Source organism: Colossoma macropomum, unplaced genomic scaffold (genome assembly GCF_904425465.1).
Source record: "Colossoma macropomum unplaced genomic scaffold, Colossoma_macropomum, whole genome shotgun sequence".
In the NCBI taxonomy this organism is placed as follows: Eukaryota; Metazoa; Chordata; class Actinopteri; order Characiformes; family Serrasalmidae; genus Colossoma; species Colossoma macropomum.
In genome coordinates this window covers 1,303,536-1,324,342 of record NW_023494804.1, presented here as the reverse complement: position 1 = coordinate 1,324,342, position 20,807 = coordinate 1,303,536, and the positions used below count along the sequence as shown (strand labels likewise).

Here is a 20,807-nt window from a genome sequence, read left to right as displayed (position 1 = left end):
GATCTGTAAATCTGAAAACTCGCCCAGTTTCCCAAGAGTTTGGAGTGAAGAGTGACTGTTCCTCATTTCTCACACTGAAGACAGAAGAGGAAGAGCGCAGAACCGCACTAGAACAGAGACTTTACAGAAGAACAGCTGATAAAACAAACATTTACTGACATTGAATCAGCAGCGCTGCTATGGAGAGAGAGATAGCAGCCAGACAACATGGGACCCCCGGATTTATACACTAGTATGGGCCCTTTAAAGTACAGTTTCTCTGGACTCTTTAAACCCCAGTGTATAAATTCAGAAATTCAGTAAATTGGTGTGAGAATAAAGCAGTAAGCCATGAGCGCCATGCATTTTTATCATGTTTTATGTTGGCCGCCAGTTCAGAAAAGCAATAAGTCACTGAATTGCTGTGATTTTATCAGGGACGCTTTGCGTCCTGCCAAAGTACGGAGCCCCTAAAGGGCCGTGGTTAAAAAAAAACTGCTAGTGACTTTGCGTTCCCTTGCAAATGTTTTGCATTATGATGCAAACGGTTTGCATTTGCTAGCATAAGCTGTGACATGAAGCAGCCATGAACAGACATGAAGAAGCTCATTGAATTTTATGTTGATGTTGGATTGAAATATAAAGACGCAGTGTTGCTTCTCAAAATCAAACATGATTCTGCTGTCATTGAGCGCAAACTGAGACTGAGATCGAGTTTCCTGAATAAACTCAGCATGGACTGGCGAAACTGGGAAAACAGCTTTTAACATTAGCTAATTTGGGGAATTATTATATTATAAGGAATGCAAAACATTTGCGAGGGAATGCTAAATATTTGCGAGGGAACGCAATGTCATTAACTTTTGTTTTTAACCACGATCCCTTAGGGGCTCCGTACCAAAGAACCCCTTTCCCGTGATAAAATCACTGTAACGCACGCCTTCAAGCGGCTTATTACTTTTAAACAACAGCTGTCAACGTAAAATATGATAAAATACGCAAATATACGGAAAATAATTTGTTATTATTAATAATAATCGACATAAAAAGTATTCAGCCAAGAAATGTAGTTCCTTTAGCGTACGGTATCGTTGCCAAGCAACCATGGACCGCTGAATGAGGAGAATGTTCGGTCGACCATCACCCAATATAATACTAAACATATGATAACCCAGCACTGCTTAATGAACAAACATTTGCTTTGTAAGTACTTTTTGGTCACCAAATTACCACCGCGGGTCTTATTTAACACCAAGCTAGCGAAAATTAATGATGGAGCTGTTTAGCATGTTTGCTATCTTTTAGCCTGTTAGCTAGCTGACCAGCCTAGCTCTAGATAAGAAAACAAGCTGTCGGCTCATAAAATGGCAGATTCTACCGTACTGAGGCTGATTCCACCTATATTGAGGGAGATTCCACCTGTATTGAGGCAGATTCTACCCGTACTGAGGACCGAGTCACCAACGCTCCACCGCAGAGGCGGGAAGCGCGCGCTCAGAGCAGCTTCTGGAAACTTCGAGAGGCTTCAGAACGCGTGTGGTAAGTAAATGCTTGGTTTACTTGACGTACCGACAGTTTTTCAGTCAGAGTTCGGTTTACTCAAACCTAATCCTGTTTATTAGAGTTTAACTCTTTATGTGTTAAAATGAAAATGAGCCCCACTTGCGAACAGTCCGGTAACGCTAGGTAGGGTTAGCTCGCTGTTATCTGCTGTGGTAGCAAGACTAGCGAGTCACCTCTTTAGATGAATATTTGTTCTAACAAATAAGACAAAAGTAAATAAAATACCATTTTGACGTGGAATTGTGTCCAATTTATATTCTAATATAGCTAGTTATCTAGATTTTACTAAACTGGTGCGTACAGTTCTTATAGTTGTTAGCTAGGTAGCTAAATAAGTAAGCTAACCTACCGTGTTCTATCAGTAGTCCACTGTAGTCGTGTCGTCATTCTGTAGTCCTCGTTATGCCCATTTTAGGAGTTCCGGGTCTGAGCTCCATTTCTCTATGGCCAGAATGAATAGGGTTTTCGAAAAATCGTCTATGTCACAGTCTGTGTTAAATAAACATGTTCAGAACCCGATGCGTTTTGTCTCGTGTACATTTACCGAATATCACTGAATCCTCCGAATTACGAGGTCGTAAAGAGCTATAATACTAATATTGCTACATGTGAGCTAAAGCTACCTTTTAATGCTTTTTTTCAGCAAATTAGGTTTTAATCCTAATGTTTTCTAATGGTCATAATGTTAGGTTTCAATCTTAATGGTTTCTAATGGTCTTTTTCCAGCAGGGTAGGTTTTAATCCTAATGTTTTCTAATGGTAGGTTTAAATGGTTTCTAATGGTCCTAATGGTAGGTTTCAACCCTAATGGTTTCTAATGGTCTTTTTTCAGCAGGGTAGGTTTTAATCCTGTTTTCTAATGATAGGTTTCAATCCTAATGGTTTTTAATGGTCAGGGTAGGTTTTAATCCTAATGTTTTCTGATGGTCCTAATGATAGGTTTGAATCCTAATGGTTTCTAATGGTAGGCTTAAATCCTAATGGTTTCTAATGGTCCTAATGGTAGGTTTCAATTCTAATGGTTTCTAAAGGTCCTAATGGTAGCCTTTAATCCTAATGGTTTCTAAAGGTCCTAATGGTAGCCTTTAATCCTGATTGTTTCTAATGGTCCTAATAGTAGGTTTCAATCCTAATGGTTTCTACTGGTCTTTTTCCAGCAAGGTAGGTTTTAATCCTAATGTTTTCTAATGGTCCTAATAGTAGGTTTCAAGCCTAATGGTTTCTACTGGTCTTTTTTCAGCAGGTTGGGTTTTAATCCTAATGGTTTCTAATGGTCCTAATGGTAGGCGTTGATCCTCATGGTTTCTAATGATTCTTTTTCAGTGGGCATGATTGAGTTTAAAGTCATTTATTTAGGAATAAAAGCAGTTCTGTTGTTTGTTAGCAGCTGTTCTTTAAAGCTGAACTGACTAAACCATTTTTTACAGCAGTAGTGATTGAGAGGAGGGGCGAGAGAGCTGTGGAGAAGGTGGAGTGGCCAGTCCTCTCTCACTCCACACAGACAGAGCGAGAGAATCTCCCATGTCCTTCAGAGCGCACAGACGCTCAGAGAGCAGGGCAGCGGAGAGAGACTGACCGAGTGAGAGCAGGAGAGGAAGGAGAGGGAAAGAGAGAGAGAGAGAGAGAGAGAGGAACAGAGGTTCTCTGCCTGCACCTGCAGCTCCAGTCACTATGGCCGAAGCAGGAGAAGGAGAGGAGGAGATCCAGTTCTTACGGACGGTGAGTGAAATCTGTCCTTTTCCATTTCCACAGTGCTGTTAACACACTGTGCTGCTGCGTTTAGAATAAGAGAGCTGTGAACAGAGACGGGACAGTACAGAGTTTTATATCATCAGTGACCAAAATGATCAATATTATTGCATTAATACAATAAATCCTTTAAAAAGTACTAATTCACACTGAGGGTGCTGGTTTGCATTGATTTCCTAATCAAATACATGTCTGAACCTACATTGACTCACTCGTACACGCATGGACAGACACATACCTCGAATACATACCTACAAATATTCAAATATACAGAGTGGACATTCTGTAAATACACAACAGTTTAAAAAAGTTCTTTGTTTACTGTACATGCTCGTATACCTGTTTGCATTATCTTTTTTTTAAAAAGCCTAATGAAGCACAGAGACATGTTATAACTATATCTGTGTCTGGCAAATAAATAATTTTATTGCAGCTGTTATAGTGACAGACTTTTTATTAAATCTCTTGTACTTATTTACAACATCAATAAATCAATTACAGTATAGATAATTATGATTTTATCACCAGCACCACTTCTGCTTACTGTTCAGATTATAACTGCGTAAACGTGTGTTTACTGTTCAGATTATAATGGTGTAAACATATGTTTACTATTCAGATTAAATTTGTGTAAACATGTGTTTACTGTTCAGATTATAACAGCATTAATGTGTGTTTACTCGAGATTATAATTGTGTTAATGAGTGTTTACTCTTCAGATTATAACAGTGTTACAGTGTGTTTATTGTTCAGATTATAACTGAGTTAATATATGTTTACTGTTCAGATTATAATTTTGTTAATGTGTGTTTACTGTTCAGATTATAATTTTGTTAATGTGTGTTTACTGTTCAGATTATAATTTTGTTAATGTGTGTTTACTGTTCAGATTATAACTGTGTTACAGTGTGTTTACTGTTCAGATTATAACTTTGTTAATGTGTGTTTACTCTTCAGATTATAACTGCGTTACAGTGTGTTTACTGTTCAGATTATTACTACATTAATATGTGTTTACTGTTCAGATTATAATTTTGTTAATGTGTGTTTACTGTTCAGATTATAATTTTGTTAATGTGTGTTTACTGTTCAGATTATAACTGCGTTAATATGTCTTTACTCTTCAGATTATAACTGCGTAAACGTGTTTACATTTCAGATTATAACTGCGTAAACGTGTTTACATTTCAGATTATAACTGCTTTAAGGTGTATTTGCTCTTTAGAGTATAACAGTGTAAACGTGTTTATTGTTCAGATTATAACGGTGTTAAACTGTGCTTACTCTTCAGATTATAAGTGTGTTAATGTGTTGACTGTTCGGATTATAACTGCTTTAAGGTGTATTTGCTCTTTAGATTATAACTGTGTAAACATTTGTTTACTGTTCAGATTTTAACTGCGTAAACATGTGTTTACTGTCCAGATTATAGCTGTGCAAACGTGTTTACATTTCAGATTATAGCTGTGCAAACGTGTTTACATTTCAGATTATAGCTGTGCAAACGTGTTGTCCTGGTGCTCTGCAGGGAGGCTGTAGTAGTAGAGCTGTTTCCTTCCATCTGTACTTTTTTAATAAAGACTAATTGTCTATAGTTGTTGGAATTATTAATCTTTGAATGATATGTATATATTTACGTTTGTATCCTGTGACTTGTGACTGAAACATGAACTCATCCATCCTTAGTTGTGAACCAGACCGTATACAGAAACAGATAATTGGGTATTGAGTGTGCGGCTTCTGTCCAGCTTGTACTGTACAGAGTTCTGGTGGGTCCTGTTTCTGTCGTTCTTTAAAGAGCTGTAGATTGGCGTGGGCAGGTGGCTGGATATTCAGGCATTGTTATCTATTTATAATGGAGCTGGAGCCGAGCCAGAGCTGGGGGGGGCACAAGGCTGAACTTTCTGCCAGAGACAGCTGAGGGGACCAAGATGCATAACCACAACCCAAAATCGACTGAAAAGGACTGTAAAGTCCATATATAGAGTGAAGTAAGGGTGGACAATATGGAAAAATGCAATAGCAAATGTCATCTTTGATATTAGTATTTCTGAGGTTTGATAAGTTGGGACAGACAAAATGCAAAAACAGCAAAAGTGCCATAAAAACCATGAGCGACGTGAGTGTTTATTGTACACAGGTTCCAGTAGAATTCAGATCATCTTCTCATATCACTATATCAACGTCATGTGAATTCTGACAGATGTTTCTCCAGATTTACCCTGAAGACTGTTTTAATACCATTAAAGTAACTTTTTCCATCCTTTTTGTGATCAGTGAGCTGTACACAATTCACTCCTATGTTATTCTCATCTCCTCTTGGTGTGTGTAATATAGCACCACATATATGTAATATGGTATTTCTTCATACATATATATATATATATATATATATATATGCGTGTGTGTGTGTGTGTGTGTGTGTGTGTGTATATAGGGAAAGTATTTATGCATAGATTTATCAAAAATGTGCTATACATGTTAATAATATTGATATTATTAAGAGTTGGATGAGCTCTAATTTCCTCAGATTGCCCTCAGTCGGTGGTAGAGCGCTCAGCGTAACAGCTCCAAAGCTCGCATCCTCAGAGTCTTTATCTCAGCCTTTAAGACACAACTCAAAACTTACCTATTTTCTCAGTGCTTCCCTTTATTCTAATGATTTTAAAATGTAAATAGACCTGGAGTGTAAGAAAGGCAGTATAAAAATGAAACATATTATTATTATTATTATTATTAATAAAATATATTCCAATATATTTGATCATGCTCAAAAAAGTACATAGAGTAGATCAGCAAAAATCAGCATGATCAAATATATTGAAATACATTTTTATTAATTATTATTCATAATTACAACAATAGGTTTTATGTATTATTATTATTAAATAATAATAATGGCCTGCCTATAGGGTAAGCCACATTTTCACTCTGTCTGCTTTCACTGCTTTCAGCCGAAATGTTCAGAAATGGTAGTCGCTGCAAACAATGTTTACATTTTTATTTGTAGCAGAGACGTTCAGTCTGCTTGTATAAACATATTATTCATTTTGCTCAAATACTTTTAGAACTATTTAGTGAAAAACAAAACGTGTTAGATTGTGCCCCACCCTCCCCTACCCACATTTTATGTACTGATCGTCTCTACATCGGATTAGGCAGGACTAATCATCCTCAGGACTTGTGATCTGACAGTCTTAGATGGCTTTGCCACTTTTTTTGATCCGTGCAGTTGTTTAGCGTCCAAAAAGCACTGACAATACATGATACGCTCAGAAAATATAAAACTTTTACCATAATGTTAGCATAATGTCAGCCTTACAGGGAACCGAGCCTAAAACATGCTACAATTGAGCGTATTGAGCAATGGATGGGTAATGCTCTGGTCAGACCGTGTCCTTGCTCTTATGTCATAAATAAATGACCCAACAGCGCTGAGGTCATGCTATCATTGGGTACATCCCAGTCACCCTAAACTTCCCTCCAAACTGGACTCCACGCTGGATCAGTCATTGTTGTCCTGTGTTTGATGATGAAAGGAGAGCTGTTCCAGCTATTGTTTTTAGCTTGCCGTTCAGTATGGAGGTCACTCCGCTGACCATTATTACAAGCTGACCTCTGGGTTTGAATTATGCGACCTCTACTGTTTAGCGCTTGACCAAAGCACTCATGCAGATTTATACCAGGCAGCGTGGCACCTGCAGTGTAAGCTGATCTGGTCCTCATGGAAAGATCTCAGTGGTTCTACTGATGATAGATGCTGAATTCCTTTTACATTTTTTAATCTTGTATCATCAGTGATTTTGCACACATAGATTTTTTTGTCCCTGTCCAGCTCATAGTTTACCAGAATGGTAGCTGTATGTTTTGTTCCAGTGCTGATCTTACGGCTGCTCCAATATCACTGTGCTGTGTTCAGGATATCCTGACCAAACTCTGCCTTTTACTCCTTTTAAATCGTGCTGTTTTCTTGGTGGTGGAGTAGTTGACTGACTGGTTTCGAGAGTGTGTAACTCCTGAACTCTTGGACTAGAGGACAGTGGATTATTGCACTCCCTTACGTCTGTGTCTCTAACTTCTGAGCCATGTGGAGGTGTGTGTATGTATGATATGGCCAAAAGTATGTAGACACCTGACAATTACACATATAGGAGCTTGTGGTATGTCCCATTGTAAAACTGCAGGCATTAATATAGAGTTGCCCCCCTTTGCAGCTGTAACAGCTTCCACTCTTCTGGGAAGCTTTCCACAAGATGTTAGAGAGTGTCTGTGGAAATTTTTGTACATTCAGTCTAAAGAGCGTTTGTGAGGTCAGACACTGATGTTGGACGAGAGGGCCTGACTCACAATCTCCGTTCTAGTTCATCCCATAGGTGTTCGATGGGGTTGAGGTCAGGGTTCTGTGCAGGTCACTGGAGTTCCTCCACACCAAACTCATCAAACCTTTTTTTTATGAAGCTTTTTTATGTGTACAGGGGCTCAGTCATGCTGGAACAGGAAAGGCTCTTCCCAAACTGCTGTCATATAACTGTGTAAAATGTCTTTAACATCATCCTTCACTGGAACTAAGGGGCCCAACCCTGAAAAACAGCCCCGCCCATCATCCCTCCTCCACCAAACTTTACTGTTGGCACTGTGCATTCCGGTAGGTAATGCCCTCCTGGCATCCACCAAACCCAGATTTATCATCAGACTGACAAACGGAGAAGCTGATTCATCACTCCAGAGAACACATTTCCACTGATCCAGAGTCCAGTGGCGGCGCTTTACACCACTCCAGCCGACGCTTGGCATTGTGCATAGTGATCTTAGGCTTGTGTGCAGCTGCTCAGCCATGGAGACCCATTTTATTAAGGTCCTGACACACAGTTCTTGTGCTGATGTTGCTTCCAGAGGCAGTTTGGAGCTCTGCAATAAGTGATTGAACAGGAGATAGGCCATTTTCACAGCTCTTAGCCACCTGGTTCTGTGAGTTTGCGTGGTCTACCGCGTCATGGCTGAGCTGTTGTTGCTCTTGGATGCTTCCATTTCACAATAAAAGCACTTACAGTTGTCTGGGGCAGATAGAGCAGGACAGAAACCTCACAAACTGGCTTGTGGCAGAGGCGGCATCCTATGACAGAGCCATGTTTAAAGCCACTGAGCTCTTCAGTGCGACCCTCTAGTGCCAGTGTTAGTCTGTGGAGACTGCAAGACTATGTGCTTAATTTTATACCTGTTAGCAATGGGTGTGGCTGAAACACCTGAACTTAATAAGTAGAAGCGTGTCCGCATACATTTGACTTCATAGTGTACCTTCAATACTAACTCCTGATACTTTTTATATACATATCAAAATAGTGTATATCTCAATTTAAAAGTATAGTACCCAGTCATAAAGGATTTAGAGGGCCATGTGGTGCAGGTGCTGCAGTCTGAAGTTCGTGACACACTTATCAGCCAATCAGCTGTCCAAATTTGGGGAAAAGCGTTCTTACTGGCTCACTGGTGCTGATAAAACCCACCACTAAGGTACTGAAATTTCGTGTTGAGTAACTGAACTTTTATACTCTGTAATATTGAAGTCATTTATGGTTGGTATCATATAAGTATTTTGATACCAACCACTGCTTCTAATATGCTACAGCACTGGGTCACTCCTAACAGCACTTTCTTTTTATAGGGCTATTAGCAAAAGCAGAAAGGTGGTCAGTGTCTGGTATGGTCAGCACAGTGTGTGTGTTAGACACTTCCTAAGAGTGTGATGGTCATCTAATGTAACAGAACCTGCTAATTTCATATCAGGTTCTGTGAGCTGTAGAAGCTGGTTGGGTTAATCCAGTGGCAACTAGTGTTAACAACAAACCGAGAAAACACAGAAAGCTTTTAAACATGTCCATGAACAACATTCAGGCTGAGAGCCAGTGTGATGCTGCTTTCTCTGGGTCTATATATACTCTGGAGGAAGGATTAGCAGCTCTCTCGGTCACTCCATGAGCGACAGCTGGTTGTTTCTGTCTATTTAAAACATGTATTACATGTTGCCTCTGTTTTAATGAGAGTAATCACGGTTTTGTGGTTCATATTTAGAGCTTTTGTGAGGATGTGGGGTCAGTGGATGAGCAGAGAGGCTCAGAAGATGGCTTTATGAAACTTAAAAAGACCATATTTTCTATTTATACAAGTTTGTGTGAGTTTACATACCAAAAACAGTCATAATTTGTTCCTACATGACCATTTTCCAACCTCTCTGTAAAACAGGCTTTTTTTGTTACTGTACCTTTAAGACTGATATATGCAAATGAGCTCTGTCTTGATTGGATGCTCTGTATAGCTTCAGTATGAATAGGCAGGGCAGGCGAGAAAATGCAAATGAGTTTGTTTTTGTGACATGAGTTAAAAACTGGCTTGTTTATTTGAAAAAAGGGAGAAAAATATAGTTTTTCATGAGGCCCTTAAAGCTTTGAGTTGTGGATGCTGGTTGTTACTGAGGTCACTGAAAATAGTGAGAACAGTTCTCACTGTGAGCATAAAACTAGAACTCTGGATTATGTAACTCTGAAAGTGCCCAAAAGGTAAGAGCACACCTACACAGGCACAAACTCATCCACTTCTACAGCAGTGCTGTTATATGAGAGCCTAGCGGGGCGTTTTTTAAACATGATGCTGCCTCACAGAGTTTGAGCAGATTTATTATTATATCGGAGGGCCGGTACTGTGCACGGTCAGTGAATGTCGAGGGAAAATAAGTTCATCACTGTGTCTAAAACATAAAGAAATCTTTGTTTTTCAGTACTTCACTGTTTAAAAATGCTCCATTACTGTGAAACCTGTAACTGTTTACTAGAGAAAATGTTAGCTGACTATGAGAGGTTTTGTGTTGTTAGTGTGAGTCTTTTATAAATCGTACTATGATTGTATGAACTTGTTGGCAGGTTCAGCTGTTTTCACTCTGCTTGACTTGTGTTTCTTGTATTTGGATCTGGAGAGATTTCGTTTTGAGTCTTGAGTGTTGGTTCAGATTCTTTTGGTCTATTGAATTCATCATTCTAAAAGTTTATGCTGCATAGCTGTGATATCAGTGTGTTTGGGCCCCTGTGTGTGGCTCTTGAGGTTGAGCCATGTGTTTGCCCCCTGTGGTTAGACCCTCTGAGTTTAGCCCCCAGGTCTGTCTGTCTTTTGGTTGAACCTTTCGTGATTGTCCCGTGTCACCCAAGTGTTTGGCCCTTGTGTTTAACCAAAGTGAGATTGACTCCTGTGTTTGAATGAAGTATATTTGGCCCCTGTGTTTGACCAAAGTGTGTTTGGCCCCTGTGTTTTGGCCCTTGTGTTTTGGCCATTGTAAGTTTGGCCCCTCTGTTTGGCCCTTGTGTTTAACCAAAGTGAGATTGACTCCTGTGTTTGAATGAAGTGTGTTTGGCCCCTGTATTTGACTGAAGTGTATTTGGTCCCTGTGTTTGACTGAAGTGTGTTTGACCCCTGATTTTTGGGCCATGTGAGATTCGCCCCTGGGTTTTGGCCCATTTGAGTTTGGCCCCTGTGATTGGTGCTGCTCTTTGGCTTTGTCTCTGAAGAACAGTGGCAGTGCTCAGGTTGCCTGGCGTTAGTGTGCCGTGTTAATATGTTCTGTGTCCTGACGGAGGTGGAATGTGTGAATAGCAGGTGCTGCAGCCTGAAATAGAGGGACAGAGCTGGGGGTAAAGGAGGAATGATGTTGGAGAAGAATGACCTAAAGGCCTCTGGAGCTCCTGCTGTGCCTTACAGTCATCGCTTTGCATATTCTCAGATCTTCTGTGTTTTAGGATTACTTTAGGTAACTTTACCAAACTTCTAGTCCACGTTCAGTAGGCTCCGCCCACAAATGTGTTTTTGTAGTTACTGTTGTGAGATTGGACAAGCTATACAGAACGCTAATAATAATCAGAACACAACCCAGTTTACATCACTATGCATAAATGTAGGTATTGTGATATAAACTGAGTCTGTTCTACAGTTTCTCATTAGGCTGAATGAATAACCAACTCTAAATGTAGGTATTGTGATATAAACTGAGTCTGTTCTACAGTTTCTCATTAGGCTGAATGAATAACTGACTCTAAATGTAGGTATTGTGATATAAACTGAGTCTGTTCTACAGTTTCTCATTAGGCTGAATGAATAACTGACTCTAAATGTAGGTATTGTGATATAAACTGAGTCTGTTCTACAGTTTCTCATTAGGCTGAATGAATAACTGACTCTAAATGTAGGTATTGTGATATAAACTGAGTCTGTCCTACAGTCTCTCATTAGGCTGAATGAATAACTGACTCTAAATGTAGGTATTGTGATATAAGCAGATTGTCAATGATCCAATCATGCAATATTTATGGAAATAAAACTGGCATTAATGCTGATGTCACAAAAAATATCAAACTATGTCAAAGATCATGTGATGTGGCGTGTGTGTTGGCACTGGTCTATTTTGAATGCTTATATCATGGCCACACTCCCCCAGCTGCAGCTGGTCCTCTCTAAATGTGTTCTGGCTGTAACTCGAGCCCGGGTGAGGATTAGCATCACGCAGGCTGATCAAGGTTATACAGCGCGCTGTCGCTGATTGGTATCACGCTGCAAATCATTACCTGCTGAAACAACACGACACACACACCATACAGCTGATCCATAACACACATGAAAGATAAAGACAGAACTGCGGCACAGGAGCAAAATGTTTTGTTAGAATTGTCATTGTGGGTTTAGATTACAGGTGCATGAACACTTCCACAGTCGGAACAAAACCTTGTCTCCATTATCATTATCTTATCTAGCTCCTTATCTCCATTTTTGAAGTTTTTCAGTTTTTGACATAATTTGAAAATGCCCATTGTCCTTTGCATTGTATGCAAATTTCATGATGAATGGAAGAAAAGAAACAGCCCAAAATTACTTGGAAAGAAATCTGGTTCCATTGACTTACATTAAAAGTAAAGTACGTTTTTTTCTTCTCCTGTAAAGTCACCATTTTGGAGATAGAAGGTTTTGTTCCGACAACAGTGAAACGAGTATTTAAAGTAAAAATTAAATTTATGTAACCCCCTGTTCATATAATGTAATCGATCAGCCAAGACGTTTGGCGTCTGACTTCTGCCTTTAGTTTTTCGCGTTGGAGCTATGAGGCTAATGTGATGGAAGCTTATGAGCCCCATATTAGTGTTAGCATTGTGCTATCTGTATGCCTTAATCATCACATACATGCCTCAAAGGGTGAGGAGGTGTTCGCTGTTCTCTAATAGACTTGATTATGTAGTTTCTGACACTTTATGACTCACTGTTATCTATAAACATTACATTGCAAAGTTTGTGTGGCTAAGCTAATCAGCTTATGTTTTTTTCATGTTTTTTTGAGACGTTTGAGCATAATGTACATAAATTTTGTGAGTAATTACTTTGTCTGAATGTAAGCTTGGAGTAGATCTGTAGTGCCTTTCTTTTTGTTCTTAGCCGTGTAGGCTTTAGCATGCTAACTAGCAAGCTAGCAAAGTAAAGTGATGTTATCAGCAGCGTAAATTATTTTACTGCTATGGTTTATAAACAGCTTCATCTACCACTATTTTCTGCTTTGAAAAGGGAAAGAGTGGCAGATTGCAATGATTTCTGGGTAAGTTCTACTGCTCGGTCTCTCGCCCCACCGAGGGCTCATCAATAAACCAGCAGTGGAACAGCTGTTAGGATGGTATAGAGGGCAGTTAAAACTGGTATTGAAACAGGCAGACAGTGTCAGTATGTCATTCAGATGCTAACAAATGAGCTACCATTTCTTGGGCCTCTCCAATGAAAAACCATATACCCAAATAGCTGCATATATCGGCCTCCTGGCTTCATAAGGTGGCACTGACTGTTTGCCACTGCTGGTCTACCCTTGGACCACGCAGATTACTGTCCTGCACACAAGATCTAACTAGTTTAAATCTCTTCAAACAGATTTTAAATGCACAGAGACTTTGTGGAGCTTCTTGCTGTACAACATTGTGCAAACCTTACCTGCATGAACTGACCCTCCTGATGAGGGTGCTGCTGCACAGACTCAAACTATCTAATTATAACAATTGCTTCACCTGTTTTTCCCGTTTCTGTATTTTAATAGTTCCCCTTTTGAGTCTTGGTTCCTCCCAAGGTTTCTTCCTCTTGCTCTTAGGGAGTTTTTCCATTGCCACTGTCGCCATTGGTGACGCTCATGGGGACTCAGACCTGGATTTTTATGGAAAGCTGCTTTGTGAAAACACCTGTTGTAAAAAGCGCTTTATAAATAAACTTTGACTTGCCTTGACTTTTTTCTTGGAAAATAAACTAAGACAGTTATTACAAACAGCTAGGAGATAAAAATTTATGACTAGGCCTGATATAAAATGATTTAGGTGAAAGTGCTGTTGCTGACACTGTGCTAGATTGGTTACAGCTGTGTAAGCGACTTTATTTATGATATTACTGTTAAAATTCTTTACGAAACTAATTTACAAAGAATACCAAAAAATGAAGGAAAAATCAGTAAATTGGACTGTGAGAGGAAAATCAGCCATTAAAAGCGTGCCAGTGGGCCACCAGTTTTGCCATCAGTGGACGAATAGTGAGATCTATCAATCTTTTTTTTGGATTATCAGTTATTTTCTTGTTTTATTTTGTACAAACTTTTACATAAAAAGCCGGACTATGCTTTTTTCATGTTTTATTGATCACTTTATTTTAATACAGGGCACCCAGCAATGCCAAACCATGCTTATATGATTTTTTACAAAAAATGTTGCATATCACTGCTGTTGGAACAAAATCTCGTATCTCCAAAATGGTAACTTAACAGGAGAAGGAAAAAACATTCTATTCTTTTAATGTAAGTCAATGGAACCAGACTTTTTTCTGGGGCCGTTTCTTTTGGTCCTTTCATCATGAAGTTTACGTACAGTGTAAAGGTCAAAAGGCATTTTCACATTATGTCAAAAACTGAAAACAGGTTTTCTTCCGACAGCAGTGATACACTGTTTTTCATTGCAAGGGCTCACTTGTTAGCTGCCTTAGCCTCATAGCTCCATTGCTAAGACTAAAGAAGCAAACTTCAGACAACAAACACATCTTGACTGATCATCTGTATTTCAGGTAAAGGGGAAAACTGTGATTTTGATTTTTGTTTTTTTTATCGCTTTATCATTGTTTATTGTGAGTGTAGGAGGATCAGGTGGTGCTGCAGTGCACGGCGACCATACTGAAGGAGCAGATCAAGCTGTGTCTGTCCTGTGAGGGATTTGGGAATCGCCTCTGCTTCCTGGAAACCACATCCAATGCTCAGGTACTGACTCTCAGCAGCAGATCTGATCAAACGTTTGGGGACACTTTGTTTTTTTCTTTTAAACTTTCTCACTGTTGCCTTTCAGTGAAGTACAAAAACATCCCTGTAGTGGTCTAAAGGTGGTTTAAAGGGGAATTCCACCAGTTTTTCAAAATTTTTGCACAACTGAGATGCAAACAGAGAGATTCAGAGTGGTTTGGTGTGAAATGGTTCAGATGTCTTTACAGTGGTGGTGATAGGAACCAGGGGTCGCCATGACTACAACACAGATATAGACATTTTATTTACTATCCAGAACCACCAGTGAACCTACACGAGTCTTCTGAGTTTATATGGAATGTTGATGATGGAAAATAGTGGAAAATCTGAAATAATAAGTTTTCTTTGGGGACTATTTTGCCTCACAGCGCCCTGCATGTATCCCTCCACCATGAATGGAGTTTAAGTGCTCTAAACTATCATAAAACAGTGTCTCAGTCATCAGGCAGTGAATTCATAACCATTTCATGTAGGAACTTTCTGTGAGGGAGCTTTTAGAGATGGACGTCTGGTTCCTGTCACCACCACTGTGAACGGTTCTGACTCTGTAAGTTTATCTAGAACAGAGCGTTTCACACCAAACCACTCTGAACCTCTCTGTTTGCAGCCTATCCACTTAATTATGCAGAAAATTAAATTTTTTTAAACGTTTTGCTATTGTAAAAGATCTAAACAGCTTTCTAATTAACATGGTAAATTATTGACAACTGACAAAGAAAACGTAATAATTTATATTAAAAACATTTTATAATCCAGGTGTCCCCAAATTTTAGTGCTTTCATATATCAGCAATGTTGTTTTGTCTTTCAGAATGTGCCGCCTGATCTGGCTATCTGCTGCTTTATCCTGGAGCAGTCCTTATCGGTCCGCGCTCTTCAGGAGATGCTCTCTCACACCAGCGAGGTGAGCACGCGCAGAGTTTAATACGTTTTAAAAGCTGCATAGCACACAATATATATGGTATTTGTATATATAATGTATTTTTTACATTGCCCTGATTGTCTCCGTTATTAGAAACGCCTACCTTGTACTTCTATTAACTTTATTATAAACATCCACCTTGTGCTTCCACTCACTGGCCACTTTATTAGAAACATCCACCTTGTGCTTCCACTCACTGGCCACTTTATTAGAAACATCCACCTTGTGCTTCCACTCACTGGCCACTTTATTAGAAACACCCACCTTGTGCTTTCACTACCTGGCCACTTTGTTAGAAACACCCACCTTGTGATTCAGTTAGGTTAGGATTGAAGATTGATGATTCCATATTAGAATTTCTAGTTTGTTGCACATTATCTTTTATTTCTAATGTTGCTCTCGTGCTTCTCCTGGTCAGGCAGTGGATTTGGATAAATGGGTATGTATGGGTGTCTGTGTTGTGGTGATGAACCTCACTGTGTGTTTCTCTTTAGTTCTGTCTGTTTTCTCCTCACACTGTACTTCTGTTTTTAATAACAGCACAACAATAATTACATTCACACACACACTGACACACACACACACACACACACACACACACACACACACACACACTCACACACACACACCAATGGTTCAGTATTAATCTACGAGAATGTATCTATGTAAACAAGATATGACTGAGGTCATAAAATAGTCATAATTAATTTTTACGTGAATTTTCCAGCCTCTCTTTATCCCTCAGAGTTAAACAGGCTGTTTCTGTTCCTTTGCCTTGAAGACTGATATATGTAAATGAGCTTTGTTCTAATTGGCTGCCCTGTATTGTGCCTCATTTAAAAAGTAGTCCAGGCTCCTTATAACTTCAACATGAATGGGAGGGGCTAAACTGCTGTAGGCTAAATAGGTTGCATTAGTGACCACAAAATCAGTGAATTGAAAATGGGCTTAATTTTTCATACATGGGCTAGAGAGTGAACAGTACAGTCTGGAACAGTACATGCTGAAATGCATTTATTTTTTTAATGAATTGGGCTCTTTAAGTCACACTGTGCTCCAATGAAGACATGTCAAAACTTATTAATCTGAACATTTCATTACTATCATAAATACAGACAAACACCACACCTTACAGCTTCCTTTAATCACTCACTCAGATCTCATCTGTTTCTTACTTATATTTCAATAATTTCAATAATTTGCATTATAAAGTTTTCCTTTAATACATGATAGAACAACCCTTTAATCCTTCTTGTTCACATTTCTTTGTGGTGTGTGTAATTCCGGTTTGGTTAACCCAGATTCAGTCACCTGCGCTCACTGGTCCACACTAATCATGACTGTGGTGGCTCTTCTGTAACCGTCTGTACTCTTGATCTCGTTCTGTGTTATCGACTCAGTCTCTTGCGAAACATTATATTCACCATGTATTACTGTGGGCTTCCTGATGGCTGCACATTCCACTGAGTGATAAAGATCTCAGTTTGCAGTATTTGTGTTTGTTCCTAATTATTCCCAGTCATCACAAGGCGGAGGCCATCGGACGCTGCTGTACGGACACGCCATCCTGCTCAGACACACACACTCCGGCATGGTAAGCCCTACACTTACACTCATATACACACTGTATCTATATACTGTATGTCTCTACTGCACTCTTAATAATAAAGGTTCATACATTGTAGGGCTGGGCAATATGAAAATATACGCTATATGAACAAAAGTATGTGGACACTTCTAATTACTGAGTTCAGGTGTTTCAGCCACACAGATTTCTAACAGGTGTACAAAATCAAGCACATAGTCTTGCAGTCTCGATAGACAAACGCTGGCAGTAGAGGGTTGCACTGAAGAGCTCAGTGACTTTAAACATGGGACTCTCATAGGATGCCACCTCTGCCTCAAGTCAGTTTGTGAAGTTTCTGTCCTGCTAGATCTGCCCCAGTTAACTGTAAGTGCTATTATTGTGAAATGGAAGCTTCTAGGAGCAACAACAGCTCAGCCACGAAGCGCTAGACCACGCAAACTCACAAAGTGGGGCCGCCGAGTGCTGAAGCGCACAGTACCTGTCCCCTGTTGAATCACTAATGAGCTCCAAACTGCCTCTGGAAGCAACATCAGCGCTAGAACTGCACATCCGGAGCTTCATGAAATGCTTCAGCATACCAAGAGATTTTGGACAGTCTTAGGCCGTGTTCAGACTGCCAGCCCAAATCTGATTCTGTCATATCCAGAGTCTGGATTGTTTTGTGATAGTCTGGCCAGCAAAAACCACATGAAATCAGATTTTTGCAAGTCGGATCCAAACCTTATTTGGAGGTGGTTTGAAATACTACTCCAGTCAGATTTTTACAGACTCGTCTCAGTCTGGACGTTCTGGACGATCAGATTTTAAACTGTCTTTTGTGTCACTTACAACACGACAAACAACAATGTCAAATCCAGAGTGATGAAGTGCTGGGATTCAATAAGAGCTCCAAAGATTCATGATTATGAAGAGAGTTCTGAAGAGTTTGCTGGGCGAGATGATGCTCCTCCTTCTCTCCTGCATCCGTGTTTGAAATCCGCGTCACCAGCGTAGCTACGTAGTTACTGACATATGCGTCATTACCATGGCAACCCATGCAGACAGACTGATCTGATCACTTGTGAATAACAGAGTGGACAGTGGACTCAAAAGATCTGATCTGAAAAACGAATCCAGTTCGCCTGCAGTCTGAACACAGCCTGAGAAAGCTTGAATCGAGCAATGAGGCTTTTAATGTGAGTGTAGCCTAACAAGCATCATCATTTACACTGAAAGGTTACACTGAAATTGCTACTGCCGTTGATTTAAATGTTAATCCTCTTGGTTATGAAGTCAGCACAGCTCTTTAAAAATGAAAGAATCATTTATACGATGCCTATTAAACTTTGTGCGTTAGTGTATGCATAACATAATCTAAATTGTGAACCTATTTCGCATAGATGAAGGAAAATTTCATGCTTGTTTTCCATCCCCTTCAAATTACACCCATGTATACAAGCATTATGTGGAAGGTTTTTTTGTGGTGAGGCGCAGAATAACTTTTTAGAACCTTATTTAAAATTTAAAAAGGTTCTTAACCGTTGCACACTCATTTGTATCTGGGCTCCGGTCAAATAGTGTATCTGTGCAGTAGGCCCATTTTGCTAATCCCTCCCTCCCTAAAGTAGCACGCTATAATTAATTTAATAAGTAGGCTATGTTTATTTTGGAAATCACCTCTCACAAAGAAATTGCGAAGGGTGCTATTATATGATTGCAAGTTGTTTTAATTTGTTTGCCATTGCTTAATCTAGCAACTCCTTTACTTACTTTATATTTAGGTCTTTCATTTTGATTTCATAACAAGGTACTAGGTCTGAAGAACCTTGTTGCTCTAACTCATAGGGGAACCAGCTCAGGATCTGTAAAGAACATTTTAAGGAGAGGTTCTGTTTGAGAAGGTATTATAAATAACCATTAAGAATCAGAACATTTTTAAGAGTTCTTTGTAGCACCAGCCAAAAATAGGTCTTCCGTGGGATTGCTCCACAGAACCTGGTTTGGTTCCACCTGGCACCTTTATTTTTAAGAGTGTGAATACGTTCACACAGACACACAGTCCCGTATCTCTTTCCTCTGCGCTGTGTCTGTTTCGCTGGTTTATACGGCTCCTCTAAAGGATCCTCTGAGTGATTTATGATGTTATATTTGGGATGATGTTTGTGGAGATGCTGATTTCCTCTGATTGTGTTTCAGTATCTGAGCTGTCTGACCACCTCGCGGTCCCTCACGGACAAGCTGGCCTTCGACGTTGGCTTACAGGAGGACTCGACAGGTGCCTTACACAGTGGAACGTTTTCACATCGAACTCTGTGTTGCTAAAGCACGGACTGCACTCTTTAAAAAAGATGGTTCTTTAAGGGTTCTTTAGTAAAGACAATAAACCATGAACCCTCAAAGAACCATGTGTGTGCTTAAATGGATCTCTGCATGGTGAAATCGTTTTTCAGATTGATCGAGAATGTGTTGTATGTGGTTCTATGTAGAACTTTTTCGAAAAGGGTTCTCTATTGTACCAAAAAGGGTTTTTCTATTGTTACGATATCAAGCTTTTAATAATAACCCTTTTTGGTGCTATATAGAACCATAATCTGAAGAACAATTTCACCATGCAAAGAACCATTTAAGCATGCAGACAGTTCTTTGAGTGTCCATGGCTCTATATAGAACCACTGTTGTTACTAAAGAACCCTTGAAGAACCATCTTTTTTAAGAGTGTATGTCAGCACTGTCACTATTGATTATATTTATTATGGTTGTGACTCACTGTGATTCACCCCTAACAGTAGTTACTGGTTTTCACTGGTATCAGTGACTGATTTTCATTGATCTGTTTCTCAGTGTTACTCTGATAGGACTCTTAACAGCCATCGGTTATTATTAAGGGGTGAAATAATTCTGAAACCGAAACTACAATACAAACGTCCACGGTCTCGTGTCGCGGTTCCATCTCCCAATGATTGTAATTTACAATCATTGTAAATTACACAATTAACACTACACACTTAAAATTTTGGCTCTTCAAGCGTCCTTTAGTAAACAAAATGGTTCTATATAGGAACTTTTTGAAAATGAGTGTATGTAGCACCAAAAAATGTTCTTCTTTTGTTATAAGCTATTCATATTTCTCTTGTTTTGTTATTGTTTTGCTGTCCGATGCAAAACAAGAGTCTTGGTTCCTCTCAAGGTTCCATTCCTCTTGCTCTGGGGGAGTTTTTTCTTGGCACTGTCATCCTTGGCGATGCCCATTTGGTCTCGGACCTGGATTTTCTTTAAAGCTGCTTTGTGATGTTGCCTGTTGTAAATAGTGCAAAAAGCTTTTCAATGGTTTTAAAGCAGTTGTAAAAAAAATATAAACAATTAAGTCTCAAAGGCCAGAAAAATACAAAAACAAAATGTGTAGAAATGTGTGACTCAGTCAGGCTCTGTTTCTTACTGAAAGAGAATTTCACATGTACATTATCATCGTGCGAACTGCCCATTCATTGAGAAGGTACGTTTTAATAAGTAACAGCCCTAGAGTGTGTAAGAAGTGGCAGGTGTGTCTGTTTGTACGACAGGTGAGGCGTGCTGGTGGACCATCCACCCTGCATCTAAGCAGAGGTCTGAGGGTGAGAAGGTCAGGGTGGGTGACGACCTCATTCTGGTTAGCGTGTCATCCGAAAGGTACCTGGTAAGTATTTTAGAAGA

At 39.5% G+C, this 20,807-nt stretch overlaps 1 protein-coding gene across 1 annotated transcript in view; it reads left to right on the top strand.

Moving 5' to 3' along the window:
* Positions 1–3,001: 3,001 nt before the first annotated feature.
* ryr1a (ryanodine receptor 1a (skeletal)) overlaps positions 3,002–20,807 on the top strand; it is a 143,468-nt gene continuing 125,662 nt past the window's right edge. Inside the window, 7 exon segments of the mRNA XM_036594491.1 lie at positions 3,002–3,261; positions 14,471–14,590; positions 15,440–15,532; positions 15,969–15,989; positions 17,070–17,144; positions 19,314–19,392; positions 20,678–20,790. Of these exon segments, the coding sequence (XP_036450384.1) occupies positions 3,214–3,261; positions 14,471–14,590; positions 15,440–15,532; positions 15,969–15,989; positions 17,070–17,144; positions 19,314–19,392; positions 20,678–20,790 (549 nt within the window). The 5' untranslated portion in view covers positions 3,002–3,213.